This window comes from Dermochelys coriacea, chromosome 3 (assembly GCF_009764565.3).
Source record: "Dermochelys coriacea isolate rDerCor1 chromosome 3, rDerCor1.pri.v4, whole genome shotgun sequence".
Taxonomy (NCBI): Eukaryota; Metazoa; Chordata; order Testudines; family Dermochelyidae; genus Dermochelys; species Dermochelys coriacea.
In genome coordinates, this window is record NC_050070.1 from 112,964,279 (window position 1) to 112,979,554 (window position 15,276).

At 41.0% G+C, this 15,276-nt stretch overlaps 1 protein-coding gene and 1 long non-coding RNA gene across 14 annotated transcripts in view; both read left to right on the top strand.

Annotated features, from left to right (window-relative positions):
- Positions 1 to 1,291: 1,291 nt before the first annotated feature.
- The window catches only part of STXBP5 (syntaxin binding protein 5), a 180,108-nt gene continuing 166,123 nt past the window's right edge, over positions 1,292 to 15,276 (top strand). For 5 of the 13 annotated variants that reach the window (XM_038393750.2, XM_038393752.2, XM_038393754.2 and 2 more), the window contains exons 1-2: positions 1,299 to 2,180; positions 3,994 to 4,091. In XM_038393750.2, coding sequence (XP_038249678.1) covers positions 2,028 to 2,180; positions 3,994 to 4,091 — 251 coding nt within the window. In that variant the 5' untranslated portion in view covers positions 1,299 to 2,027. Of the gene's footprint in view, positions 2,181 to 3,993; positions 4,092 to 15,276 lie in introns of all 13 variants that reach the window. The other 8 variants (XM_038393755.2, XM_043511156.1, XM_038393753.2 and 5 more) reach the window with 6 other exon arrangements.
- Positions 4,094 to 7,069, top strand: LOC122459375. Its single transcript, XR_006280025.1, has 2 exons — positions 4,094 to 4,205; positions 4,743 to 7,069. It is a non-coding gene; the product is annotated as an uncharacterized LOC122459375 (long non-coding RNA).

Below are 15,276 nucleotides of genomic sequence, written 5' to 3' on the forward strand. Positions count from 1 at the left end.
GTCTGATATTTTACAGAAAGGTGTAACTCTGCTCCACCCATCTAAATTGTTCAGTTGTGTAAAAGAACCCATGAAAGGAAATGTCTTCTTAATCTCATCAGTTTATGCTTTGTAGAATGAGGATGGACAGCCCTTATCAATGCTGTCTTTATTATGGTAATTAAAGTTGCTTTAGTTGTTCTGGAGAAACAGTAGCTTCTCCATAGTTAAGGTTGTAACCAGCTTCCATTATGCTCTAGATTACATTAAATTTCCTTGAACACCAATGAAGCACCTGCAGTGTTATGAAAATATATGTAATTAGGCAAAATATTAACTAGTACTGTATTCTGTAAATAGTTCTGGGACCAATCCTGTTCTCAGTGATCTAAACAGTAAAATTTTGCCACTGATCTCTGATCATGTTGCTATTGGCTGAATGCCGCTTCCTAAGAACACAAGGAAGTTCATTGTTACCGTAACTCCTTCTTGAGACCAAGTGGCAATGGTCAGTGTTTTTAGATCTGTAGCATCATGGGGTCTAGTCCATCTCCCCAGGTGGATGGGTTAATTATGAAGAGATGGTGAGCAGCTTCACCACAGCTGGTATCCACCCATGACCATAACCGGGTATGGTTAAAGCATGGGTGCCTTACCCCGGTACCTGTGGGTATGGATGAACTACTGATACCACACATAATGACAGGTTTCAGAGTAGCAGCCGTGTTAGTCTGTATTCGCAAAAAGAAAAGGAGTACTTGTGGCACCTTAGAGACTAACAAATTTATTTTTATTTTTCGTGAGCTGTAGCTCACGAAAGCTTATGCTCTAATAAATTTGTTAGTCTCTAAGGTGCCACAAGTACTCCTTTTCTTGATACCACACAGACACAGAGAGAAGGAACCACAGCCTCTCGACACCTGCCATCTGATCCCGGGTGCCACATCAGAGTGGCAGAAGGTTGTTGTGGTGTTTGCACAGAGGACTCAAAGCAGGCACCCACAACCTCTGGGGGAGGCTCTGCCTCTGCTCACAGGGTACCTTTCGCCATCCCATCGTGCACCCCTTCCTGGGGTGGCCTCCCCGGCCCGTCAAGCTTCCCCCCGGAGCAGGAGCAGGAGCAGGAGCAGGAGCGGGTGCAGGGACGCGGACTCCGACATCCGGGTGCTGGCGCCCTTTGCGCGCATGCTCTACAGAGCCGCCGCGGGGTGGGTGAGGAGGCAGCGGCGGCAGGCAGCAGCAGTGGCAGCTGCTCCTCGGGGCGCTGCGCTTCCGCGTTGTGGGACGAGAGGGCTAGACAGGGGGCGGCGGCTGCGGCTGGAGCAGGGGCGGGAGGATGGTGGTCGGGGGGCGGCCCGGCAGCAGCAGCGAGAAGCGCTCCGCTAAGGCACGCGCCGCACTGAAATTGACGCGCGGAGGCTGCTGAGGCGAGGGAAGGGCGAGCGTGAAAGGCAGGGACTGCGGCGGCCGGCCGGGGCACATGGAGGGCTAGCAGCGCGGCCACCGCTACCGCTATGTGAGGCGGGGTGGGCGAGAGGGGCCGAGGCCGTCGCTGTCACGTCGCCGCTGTACCGAGAGGCAGCCTCGGGCGGGGGCCGGGGGCCTCGGCGACGGGAAGGGCCCGGAGCGGGGCCAAGGCTGTGTGCGCGTCTGGGGCCTCGGCGGTTGCAGGAAGGGGGACCGGGGCGGGGGGCTGGGTGTCGTCTGAGGCCTCGAGAGGAGGAGGAGGCGGCGGGGGGAGCAGATTTACCTTCTAGGGGTCACTTGGGGTGCCCCGTCTCCCAGGCTGTGCTCCACCCCGCGCCCTAGGCTTCCCCCTGCGTTAGGATCTCTCCTCCCCTGCCCGGGTCCGCCCTCCGCCCTGCTCTTGGTTCCCTGCTGCCGTGAATGAGGGGACCCGCTTGGACTCCGCCACTCGCCTAGCACCGCCTGCGCTGCAGGGCTCTCCGCTTCCCTCACGGTGTGCTGGGGGCTGAGGCGGCGGGGAGCGCCCGGAAAAGGAGGAGGCGACGGCGGGCAGAAGACTAGGAAGCGCCGCCGCCGAGACCATGAGGAAATTTAACATCAGGAAGGTGCTGGACGGCCTGACAGCGGTCTCGTCGTCCTCCTCGGCTTCCTCCTCCTCGCAGCAACAGCAGTCCGGGAACCGGGAGAGCGACATCCCGGAGACGCTCCAGTCCGAGCACTTCCAGCTCTGCAAGGTGAAGACTGCAGCCAGGAGCCCCGCTCGCAGCCCGGGGGGACATAATGTAGCCATGATGGGCTCTGCAGGCTTTGGGCTCTTTGATTTTCAATACCTACAATTATCTGAACCCCTCCACTCTTTAGGGATGGGGAGGGAATGCTGGGGGAGTTGTAAAGGGTTTTATGGGAATCATCATCTTTTCCTTCCCTTGACAATTTCTGGATTGATTCTCTTGCCTCTAGGCTATTTCATGAACATAATATTGTGTCTGTTCAGAATAAGCTGGGGAGGGGGAAAGTGGAAAATAGGGAGGAGAGTAATGGTACCTGGGTATAATGGAAATCTGATTGCTTTGTGTTTGGGTGATGGACTAGAAGTATGGGGAACCTAACCCTTCACATTTGGAAGTGTATTTATCCTTTTGCACCTAAAATGGGCTATAGACGTTTGTGCTGAATTTGTTTGATCTTGTTATCAAGTAGACACTGCTGATATTCACAATGTGAGGTGGGAGAGAAGTTAATATTGTTTATTGCTGGTATAATTATTGCAGTTGAGGTCTATACATTTATAAAAGGATGATGCAGCAAATTAATCCAGCAGCTGCACCAAGAGGAATAAAAACTAATTTGAATATTAATGCCCATCTTTATCTTTACAACACCCAGGGCCTACTTGTTATTTGGTTGGGCTTGTTTACATTTTATCTAGTTTCCATGCATTTTTACCAGTAATTTAAAAGACGCAAGGGATCTGGAAAGGAAAAAGCAGTGTTGAGTTAAATGGCCTTGTTTACAGTTGCACTGTAATACCTTATCAGTTTCAAAATTATTGAAAGTTGAGAGGCATGGCTGTTTAACATAACCTATTTAACCTCATTAAAGTAAAACCTGTGTGCGCGCGCATTTCTGAAGTCCTAAATCACCACACTGGCATCTGTATATTTATATTTGTAATTTTAATATAAGATTTCTTTAAAATAGAAAAGCTAGCATTTGTATGTCTTTTTTTATTTGCATAGCTGTGATCAAGGTTAAATCATTATATTAATATTTTTGTGTGAAAGTGAGTCATGTAGTAAAACAGCACAATTCATTCATTTGAATCTATTATTATTGTCCTACAGTACAGTTGATTTGATAACTGCACAAGCAGTAATTAAAATCCTGGCTAGTCAAAAAAGGTAGCCATTCCAATAGCTTAATATTAAGTATTGGTTTTGTGGGGGATGTGTGATTTCTTTTAAAACACTATCCTGGAGAGAGGATGCACTGTGTCCTGCTTGAGAGAAATGGGGATGACTCTCTGAAGAGCAGTTCTAATGATTTGTAATAGTTTAATTTACAGTGCTGTCTGCGTTGTCAAGCTTCCCAGGAAACATCTCATATTTTAATTGTCAAATGACTTGTATACCACTATAAACAAGAAGCCAGAGAATAGGGGAAGGGACAAAATGAAATGGAAGTAGTTAGTGGCTTTTTTTTTTTCTTTAAGAAAAGAGGTAAAAATCAAATCCAGGTTTCAGTAAAAAGAAAAGGAGTACTTGTGTCACCTTAGAGACTAACAAGTTTATTTGAGCATAAGCTTTCGTGAGCTTTCAGTAACCATCTTTTATTTCATGTTCAAGGATGAATGAATAGATTCTTTAGCCTAAATTCATTATAGAAAATTTCTGGTAAAGTTCTGTTTTGCATCAAATATTTTTTCCTAAATGCTTGTTTTCTTACTGAAGTGTAGTTAAAACTGAATCCCTCCTCCTAATACACTCTTGATTTTATTTATTTTTGTGCTGCTTGACCCACCGTTACTTCACTGCTCTGACTTGTTAGACTGTACGCCATGGTTTCCCCTATCAGCCTTCGGCCTTGGCATTTGATCCTGTTCAGAAGATACTGGCAATTGGGACTCGAACTGGAGCTTTAAGGCTGTATCCTTTCATTCTGTTATAAAAAGAAAATCACTGTGCTGCTGATTGGAGTCCTGTCCTGGCTTAGTCTTCTGCTTTGCTGGAGCTAGTGTGAGGAAGCACTCTGGAAACCAGGTATACGTTTGCATTTGAAGGAGAGGGAAAGGGGGGAGGGATAGTTCAGTGATTTGAGCATTGGCCTGCTAAACCCAGGGTTGTTAGGGGGCCATTTAGGGATCTGGGGCAAAAATTGGGGATTGGCCCTGCTTTGAGTAGAGGGTTGGACGAGATGACTTCCTGAGGTCCTTTCCAACCCTGATGTTCTATGAAAAGCCTTGGTTGCTGTTGTTGGGTTCTCTCTTTGTGTGCGCAAAGGTGTACACACATCGTTTGAGGATGTGCCAGTGCTGTGATGTATGGCTCCTCAGTTTCCACTATCTTGGGTTGGTATATGTGTCTGTAAAAGTCTCTGTTGCTTTTGCATTTTTACAGCAGTTAATCACAAATCTGAATAGAGGCCTGGGCTAAAACGTGTTAAAGATTGTGGTGGTGGTGTTGTCTTTTTGGACTTGAAAATCTTCCAAAGGGAAATGTTGGCTTCATGCTTGTTTGTGGATTTTCTTTTAGGGAGATGCTTTCTAATGCTGTAATTATTTGCTGTTTGTTTTTTAGCCACCAAAAGATTGTTTTAGCAGCACCATTTGATCTTCTAACAGGTTTATATCATCAACACTGAAATGTAGAAGTTACTCACATTAGCATATGGAATTTGTAGCATAAATCAACAATAACTGTGTTCTTCTATGTTTAACAGTGCATACATTGTACTAACTAACTAAACATTTAGTTGCATTTATTTGGTTGAGAAGGGGCCTAAATGTCTTTCCAAAAACACATGGGAATTTCCTGAACATCACTTAATAGGGGAATGTAGTCAATTGAATTTGCTATTATCCTGAAATCTACTGAAGCTTTGACATTTCTGGAAGCTTCAAATACATCTTTCTAAGAAAAATAAATTAATCCCTTTTATACACTGCAGGTAAATCACATCTTTTTGTTGTTGTTGTTGTTGCTACTTTTCGTATTCCTTGCTACTGCTTGTAGTATTCTGGGAGTTAGAGTAACATGATAACTCCACCTCCTTCAACTAAAAATGAAATACAATATCAATGGATTTTTCAGTCCTTTTTAAGCTCTTTTTGATGATTTAAGTTTTATATTTACAAAAAGTTAATTGTTATATGAGAGATTCAGAGAGGAGAGAATTTTAGATATAAGCTGAATGAGATAAGATGTGTAAAAAACATACAAACATGATGTATTTTTTTTTATAATGTTGATGAATAGTGCATTGTTCATGGTAGCATCATATTATAAGGATAATCTTGATATTTTATTAAAACTATTCTTAACTAAATAAATACTATTTACATATATCTATTGAAGATCTCTCTTACAATTTGGTTGCTATTTGTTTCCTGTAAATAAATAGCAATACATGGCATCCCTAGTTAAATATTATGAGTGTTACAATGAAGGAGGATTATAGTGAGGGTGACCTGTAAAAGTGGTTAAATGAAGAAGGGAATTAATTGCCTAATATCAGTGTAATAGTATCTTATGAGTGTGATTGCTTTTAGTAGGCAAGAGTAAGCATTCTTGGAGGACAAGCAAGTTTAACTTGAGCAGCAGTGTAAACACAAATGTTTTGTTTTACTCTTTTGATATTTTAATGGAATGTTGAAACAATTGTACCGAACTAGTGAAATGGAGAAAAATATTTCAAATGTGGTTCTTATCTGAAACATATAACTGGTAAATCTTTGGCTAATGTTTGAAAAATACACTTGCTAAAGGCACTTAAATGTTGTCTGAATTGGAATGGAGGATAAACCTCTGCAGAATTTAAACCTTCACTTCTTGTTTTTGTTTATTTGTTAAAGAGGGGAAGCATTCCAAATATAAAACAATGTTTGTCTTCCTGAGTATATAGGCATGACTCTGCTGCTAATAGCCTTCTAAAAGAGAGGGAAATTGACCTTTGTTAGTTTTCACTGCTGTTAGCCAGAACCTTGCAGAGGGCAATGAAATTGACAAGAATATCTTTCACTGTTTGATGATTTAATGAATACTCTGAACAGAAACATGGCCCAGAGCTACTCACAGGGGAATAGAACCCAAAAATGGAGCCTAAGGAACTGTATTGAGTAACAGACCCATCTTTCTGCCTCCACACACTCTGGTACTATTTAGATTGAAGTAGGGTGTCTTTCAGCTAGATGAGAAGTCTCCCCACCCCCATTGTCCTGAATCTAATTGGTGGGATTTCCCCTTGTTTTTTGTATTGGCCTCTGACTAGTAAATACTAAGTAAATTTTTAGGTTATGAAATCCTTCCAGTGTTTTATTACTCGTTGCATATTTCTAACTCTGGAGTTGTAATGACTGCTGTAGCTCATATTTAAAGAATCAAATCAGTCTAATATCAAGTTAAATCCAATATGAGGTATGATGAGTAGGTTTTTAGGCATTTCTCCACCAATTTATATGGGAAATGCCTTTTCATGAGAGGGCCTCAATGTTGCTTCTATTAAAATTTTTATGTGATGCAGTTTTAAACAGGGTTCCAAGGCACTTTACATTTTAAAAGGTAACATGATTTAACTCACGAAATTGAATGGGGCCAAAATGTTTTACAAATCATGGGACTACCTAGTAATGAATATTATTCAACTATTTTAATGCTATTTGGACATCTACATTGAGTAGTTAAACCATTTAAAAATGGTTCTAGTGAATAGTTTTGAACTGCTTCAGGTTTTAAAATCAGTACTGGTTAGAGCTACGCATAATGTGGGCTGGAGTGTGACACCTTCCCTACAGCTTTGCCATTTAATTCCTGTCCATTATGGCCATGTCTGCACCTGGAATAAAAGGTATATGGTTTTTAGTAAATTAAATGACTGTTTAAATATCAAGATTTAACACACATGGTAGCATTAAAAAAAAATACACTTTTTTTCTTTTTTAGGGCTGTGCCACTGTAACACATCTGGTGAAAATGCTCTAGGCTGACGGGAGAGAGCTCTCCCACTGGCATAATAAAACAGCCTCCATGGGAGGCAATAGCTATGTTGGTGGGAGAAGTTCCCCCACCAGTATAGCGGTGTCCACACCATTGCTTAGGTCAGTGTAACTTACCTTGCTTAGGCGGGTGCCTTTATTCACACAAGGCTTTGCTATTCCATGGCAAGCTTGTTCCTTCCTTGAGCAGCAACTGCTTTTCGATCTTGTTGTAGCTTCAGAAACAGAGCTATAGTCAGAAAAATGTGGTGACCTCACTCTAGACCTTTCAAACAAAATCACATGACTTTAGTAGATGGAGGCAGAAGATACCATGGTTCTTGTCCTGAGTACAGGAACTTCTCTATGCAGTCTCTCCTTTCCAGAATTTCATGAAAGATTGTGAAAGATCTTTAATAGTACGCCATGCTCACAGATGAGATCCTAGTTCTTGCACTTGATAACTCAGTAGATTCGATTCCTTCCCTTCCCTGGATGGAAGGACGTGCTAAGAAATACTTAAGAATTTAGACAAACTTTTTTTTAGTATCCTGGATGCTGCAAGGAAACTATTAGGGGAAAAAATATTCTTTCTCAGTCATTTCACATCTCCTTTTGTTCAGAAATCACTCTACACATATAGTATACTCAGATTTGTCTAAAGTGTATCTGATAATACACTTCCAAAATATAAAGCATAGCTGCTAGGCTTTCTTAATACTGGTCTTCAAGATGACCTTTCTTTTAGTGTCTAATTCAATAATGGAATTGCTGAAGGCCCTGTATGTGCCAGTGTCTTAGTTAATAAACCTGCTCCTTTTTCCCTTTCGTTCATGCATTTTAAAGATCATTAAAAGCTACAGCATAAAAGATTCAGGAAGTCCAACCGGTTGAAAATTTGATCTGGCTCTTTTAAGGGAGGAAAGGTAAAGTTAGTGGTTAAAGCAGGAGATTGTGAGGAAACCTAGATTCCATGCTCCACTGTTGCTTATTTGCTCCATGAACTCCATGAAGCAATTTTCTATGCTTTAGTTTTCCTAGCTGTGAAAAATCCTTTGAGAGTCTCTCAAGAAAGGTACTCCATAAATAAAAAATATTATTCTACAAGTCTGAAAGCCTTCAGTTGCATCTCGGAGTTCGGTCTCTCTAACACTCAAGATACTCTTCCTGGCTGTGATTATTTACTCTAGAAGATCTTCTGAAGTAGGGGCCTTTCAGTGGAATTACAACATTGCGTCTTCCGCACAGACAAAACTGTGTCTAGGACTCCATCTGAGTAGATTCTTTTATTAACAACAGGAGACATTTCTTCCTCATGTGTGTATATATACAATTCACAAAAGGTAAAAAATTGGTGATCTGGCTGCTCATCATATAGTCAAAGTAATATATATTGAAAGGTCAAAGTTCTTCAAAATGCCAGACTCTTCTCTTGTCCTCTTCTTTCTGGCAGTGAAAGAGAAGAAAACTACTGAATCTTCAGTAAGTGAATGGCTAAACTTTTAGGTATTTGAGGCACAAAACTTATTTTGGTTGATTTTAAGACCCCTCTGCAATGGTCACATCTACAACATGGGGAAAAAAAGACCTACACTTGTGTTTTCAAGGCATTATAAGCTGAATGTAAAGTTTTTGATCTCCCTTCTGGCAAAAGAATGCTTTATGCTGTAGTACCTGAATAATCTTATTCTAGATTTGAATCTTTCTGTGCATACATTTTGACTATATGTATAATTCTTCTTCAGAGTTCTACTGCAATTAAGATCTCATTGTTCTGACTGATGGTCCTGGGTGTAATAGAGGGAAGAAATAGCATCTCATACTTTCCTCTGAATATCTATATCCACCAAACCATTTCCTCCCATCTTTGGCTGTTGACTTATTCTTTGTGTTGAAGAGAGACTAATCACTAACTTTGTTACAGATCATAGAAAGTATTTTAAAAGAACATTGTTAATATCGCCTTACGTTCCCTGTGCATGTGAAGATATTATACAGTTCTGATCCCTACTTTTTGCCCCCATTCAGGGAGGCAGACTGATGCTTCTCTTATGTTAAATAGCTTTAATTTTTTTCCACTATCTCTAGGGAAATAGAAAGGGCTTAGTAGGTTCATAGAATTAGTGGCTCTATATATTCAGAGTAAAACACTAACTTTTGTTTTCCATGTAGATCTTTTCTTCTAATGTTTTAAAACATATGTTTTGAGGATTCAGGAATGTCAAATTAATTTGCCACTTTGCGGTGCAATAACCATTTTTTTTATCATTGTCCGATGAAGGTCTTTTCTTACTCAGAGAAGACTCTGTGTGCCAACACAATTTTGGATGAGGAGTATGTGATGGCACTGAGCAATACATATGTCTCACAAATATGGTAGGTAATCGCAGAGCATGTTCTGACATTATGACATACTGTTCTGTTGCTTCTGTTGTTTAAACTCTTGTATTCCTTCCTACTATTCATATTTGTTCAAAGTCCAAACAACATGGTTACAGAGGAGGTTTATGAAGGTGGAGCATATTCTAGAAGAGGATGTCATCACTTAGCTTTGGAAAAGCAGTAGAATTTTCATCAGTTAGTATGTTTTCCTTTATCTCTGACTTAAGGGCCTGGAACAGTAAAAGTATGTTCAATTTGTATGTTAGTATGGGACCCTGTTGTAACAACCAGGCAAGGTACTAACAAACTTCAACAGGACTTTATTTTTAAAGTGGAAACCTCTTTACCAAGCTGCTCCTGCACCCTCGGTAGCTCTCACTCAGCCTCCTCAACTCCCCCTTTTCCCCCTTCCTCCCCCGTTTCCTGTCCTTTGACAGCCAGTGCTCCCAGTTCTAATAATTACAAGCAGCATCTAAACGCCACAGACCCCTGAAAAGCAGCACATGCAGTGTGGTAGTTGGACATATATATACTGCTGAATGAGAGCCATAGAAACATTGCTCATTTAGTTTTGGCAACCTGATGTCAGCATGGACTCATTTTTCTAGAAGGGTATAGTTTTGGTCTTGCTAATGTGTCCAATAAGCAGATATGAGGTGACATTAAGATGAGACCTCACACTTCAGAAGGCACAGACACAATGGGAGAAAAGATATTAGTCTCATTACTTAGAACAGTGTCTATCAGAAAAAAGAAGATAATCAAATTTATAAAGTAAATCCTTATTCCTGTAGTAGTCGGCACTTGAATGACCGTACAGTGATCAATGCTATCTAAATATTTGTAGAATACGAGAACATGAGTGAAGTTTTCATTCACTCCTGCATAATAATTCTGTTAATTGATTCTCATCTGAAGGACGCAGACTGCCCTTTAGGGTAACTTTTTGTGAGAATAAAGGTTCTCAACTACCATGGTTTGTGCGGATATGGTTTAGGATAGCTCATGAGCTTCATGGAAGATGAAAGCCAGGGATCTTCTGAATCAGGTCTCTCATAAGGCATTTATTTGTGACTTCTTGTGAACTCCTTTCAGCTTTCCAAGCTTCATCAGAGTTGAAGTTGCATTATTGAAGGTTAAATGTGTGGGTCCAAAAAGGCTTTGCGACTTCAGGTGGTGGTGATGGATGTTGTTAATGTTCTGGTGGATGGGAGGATGTGCATTTTCTACGACCCTCTGGAATTCCCGGAGGATTGTGGCATCGTGGCAAATGGATGAGGGAGCAGTGTGCGACACATTCGGCGGCCCAGGTGTTAGGGTTAACTTTAGGGTTCTAGTGATTGCATTGCAGTGTTTAGTTCGACATCAACAAGTTGAGTATGGCTGCTTCTGGTCCGTACTGGTGCACAGTACTCGGCTGTGGAGTACACAAGGGCCATCGCTGATGTCTGTAACACTGATGCTGATACTCCCCAGCTTGTGCTTGCCAATTTCTGGACCACTAATTCTGTTACATGGAAGAGCAGTGTAAATCCATATACCATATTTATAGGATGAGATAAGCAGAGATTCATCCTGAAACCTGATTTACCTCATTTTTTATTTAAACCAGATCTTTAATTTTATGTTAATATGTATTTTCCCATAAAATGACCTTTTTTTTATTTAACTTAAATAATCATCATTTTAAAATCTTTCTGGTTTGACATGTTGACCGCTCCAGAGGATCTGTTTTGAGAATATCCTCATATTGCTAATTAACACAATGCTATTTTGTCAGTCAAACCCCACAGAAGGCAAGAACTGGTTAAAGAGTAGATTTGGGCTCAGGCAGTCCCACACCTGCAAGGCATGCCAATCTTGGCAGAGGAGCTCAGTTTATCAGGGACGCAGCTTGGGGCGATGGATGGACCGCTCATCTTCAGCTCCCAGAAAGGCACATTGACTCAGGCAACCAAAGGTAGCTTATGAGTAAGGCTAAGTTTTTGTCACAGATATTTTTAGTAAAAGTCAAGGACAGGTCACTGGCAATAAAGAAAAATTCACAGACACCCGTGACCTGTCCTTGACTTTTACTAAAAATACCTGTGATAAAATGGGTAGCCAGGGCAGCTGTGGTGGGGGGGGGGGGGGAGAAGGTCCAGGGTCCCCCTCCACTGGCAACTCCAAGCTGCAAGGGTCCCTGCTACCTCCCCTGGTGGCCAGAACCAGCGGGGATTCCCCCTACTGCCCGGTCCCCCAGATTTCCCATGGCAGCGGGGGTCCCCCTTGCCAACTTGGAGTGATGGATTCCCCTGCTGCTCACAATGGCCGGGAGCAACAGCAGGGAGCTGCAGGCTCCTGCCTGCCGCCCAAGGTGGCCAGGAGTGGCAGCGGGGCGCTGTAAGGGCTCCCTGCCTTCACAGGAGGCAGAGGACCCTGCAGCTCCCATCCGGCACTGGCTGAAGTCACGGAGGTCTTTGGAAGTCACAGATTGCATGACTAAATTGCAGCCTTACCTATGAGCACAGAGTGATGGGACAAATAGCTGGAGGATCATGATAGGACAGAGAAGTTGGTACTGCTCTTTATTTATGTTAAATTTAGTTTCCTTTCCTTTGTGGCCTTGAGAACTGGGACTAAGGGTTTTGCTCTGGGGCAGACCCCCACTGAGCATATGAGCCCTCTGAGAAGAAGGTGGGCCAGCGTAGGAAGAAGCAAGATGTCTGACCAGACACTTCAACTACTTGCTACAAGTAGCTGGGTCAGAACCCTGCAACATCACTTGGAAAACTAACTGGAAGATCTCAGACACAAAGGGCTGTTGAGCCTTCACCAGGGCCATCAACCTGATATGAGATCCTAGGACTATTGGGTGAAAATCCTATTTTACCTGAAAGGGATGAGACCAAAAGTGACCTGACTGGAGGGCTAAGTCACAAAGCAAAAGGGGACCGTAACTGGATCAGGACAACAGGTGTATAGAGGGGGAGGGAGAAACCTGGCCATGCTGCACCTAGCCACAGTGTGGTGCACCAGCTGATGAGTCATTTTACACTACTCACTGTTTGTAATTAGCCACCACTTGCAAAGACAATTTTTTTGACTTGGTATTGGATTCAAACATGTTCCCTTTTAAAAAGTATATGCTAGGTAGCTGCAGTAGTTCTGCCAAGAGAGATTCTGCAATACAAGTCAGTCAGAATGTATCTACCTTATAGTTCTTTAAAATGTTTGTTTTTAATTTTGTATTGCTGGAATTCAGGGATAGGACTCTCCTAATCTCTCTAATTTTAGTATTTCTACTGTATTGGAGAGAGGCTCTAAGCACAGATGTTTTTCATTCAAGTGAATTCTGTCAGCTTAAATGTTGAGGAGTTAATGTGTAATGGTCTTGAAATGTATGCTTTTCATTAGTACAGAGAAAATGAAGTGCAACTGAAGTTCTGTTTTAGGGTTTTTAAGAAATTTCAGGCAAAGCTGATCATGCCGATTAAAGTGTCCAAAACTTGGCTTTCCAGTAATAAGAATGATGCTGAATAGAGTTTTCTTTAAAAATACGTGCCAGGGCTGGTCTTGATAAGGTGAAGAGCATATACAAGTTTTGCAAATCTGCCAAATCAACTGCTAAGCCAATGTTTGTCCCAGCTGAAGGCAAGAAGCTGGACTGTGGCCATCACAGGAAAAAAGAGATTTTTATCTTGATGTAAATAGTAGCCAACTAAATCACAAATGAATATACCCACTAAATCGCTGAAGACCATGCAGGAGTCCTCCATTTTTTTTTAACTTTTTATGCAGATTTTGTCTGCAAGCAGTTATGAAGGTCATGTACTTTTTTTTTTTTTACTGATTGCACAGTTGCTGTCATTAGTGTTTAGTTTTCAATAAAATCTTTAATTCATATACAAATTAAGTCATAATATATTACTAAATAAGAGAACAGCAGAGCTGTAGAAGTATCAATCTAACCTGTATTTAATGCAGCACAGTGGTTTCAAGTTGTAATAACAGTTGCTTTGTAAAATTCTGATCTTATTTGTGAAGGAGGCAGCAATTGTTCGGATATCTATAATCAACAGATGGACAAAAGTGCTTAATTTGCTTTTTGTGTTCTTGTTACCATATTTGGGTATCAGGGAGAATACAGTAATAGATTTTTGTGATTAATTTACATTTTAGATTAATTTTACATTAACTGGATTAATGTACTTGGGTGCCATTAGTATGTATCCCCTCATGCAGTTAACATTTGTTATATTTTCAAATATATTAATTTGTTTACAGATAGTAATTCACCTTGTGCAGTTGAGAACTATTTTGTTTTAGAGATGCAATTTAGTCATTTTAAAAAGTCATGCTTACTCATATACCATGGTTTGCCCGTGTAATACTAAAATAACAGTTTGATTTTGAAGCCTTCCTTTGTATTGCATTTGTCACATGATACTTGTGTATCAAACTGGCTCAATACAAATAAAACCAGAAAAGTATCAATTTGAAGTTGGGTTACTGCAAGGAAATCAATTGTAAAACTAATGAAAGTAAACATAGAATTTTTCAATTAGAGTTCCTGAAGTGAGCTGTAGCTCACGAAAGCTTATGCTCAAATAAGTTTGTTAGCCTCTAAGGTGCAACAAGTACTCCTTTTTCTTTTTGCAAATACAGACTAACATGGCTGCTACTCTGAAACCGTAACTAAGATGTAATCACTATTGTCACTAACATGGGAAGGTTTTTAATACTCTCATTCTTCAAAACAGTATTTTTTTGGAAGAATTCCAGATGAGAAGTCATAGAGAAAGATTAGTTCAACAACCTCTCTCTTGGAAGTACAGTACATAGTCCTTTTCTTGTACTGGCAATTTTTCCACAACTGTGCCCTGCCAAAGGTGATTGTAGATCCAGTGGCATCAGCTAACTCTGTGTCTGCTGCTAAATTGCTTTCCTTTTAGTTTCTATCTTCCCATTCCTTTAGAAATCTGTCCTGAAGATTCTTCCATTTTCTGCAGCATGTATAGCTGCCTATATTCTTGACTGCTTCATTCTTTCTATTTCAGATTCTACCCATGCAAGCAGTATTTGCAGTAGACCCATTTTTAGTGACCATTCAATGGACCTGCAAAAATAAGTAACTTAATAGATAATAAAGGTGGAGCAGACTTGTATTTGTTTTGAGGATGCTTTAGAATAGACTCATAAATCAGGGAGTTGTTTAACTAGGCTTGTCTCTTGTACAGATTTTGCTGTATTGAATATTTGCGGATATAAACTATTTTGAACAATCGGTCTGCAAAAATGCCAAATGTGGAAACCCATGTTTGTACATCAACTTCCCTATCAAATATATTTTGTTTACAGGTAGAAAGATTCCCTCCCCTCCACCCGCCCTTCCCCCCCCCCCAAACTGGCAGCCCTGTAAACTCTGCCTTGACTGAGGGATAAACTGGGTTCTTTACCTTCCACTCACCATGGCCAGAAATAAATTTTTTTTTTAGATGAGATTTTGTCCTCAGTTATATGTGTGCTAATCGATTTGTCTCCAAATTAGGCTTTTTGTAACCTCTTTACTTTGAATAGATTTTCATAGGTTTAACTGATTGGACCTTGGTAAACAATTCTGTTGATGCATGAGACATAACGAATTATATAGCACACTCAATTTTAGCTGTGTTGGCTCATTATTGGTAACAAAAGCAGTAAAAACGTTTTGTTACTACAGTTAGCAAATAAGACTCTGATAACAGATCTGCTTTCTGGATTTTAGTGCAGTTTTTACA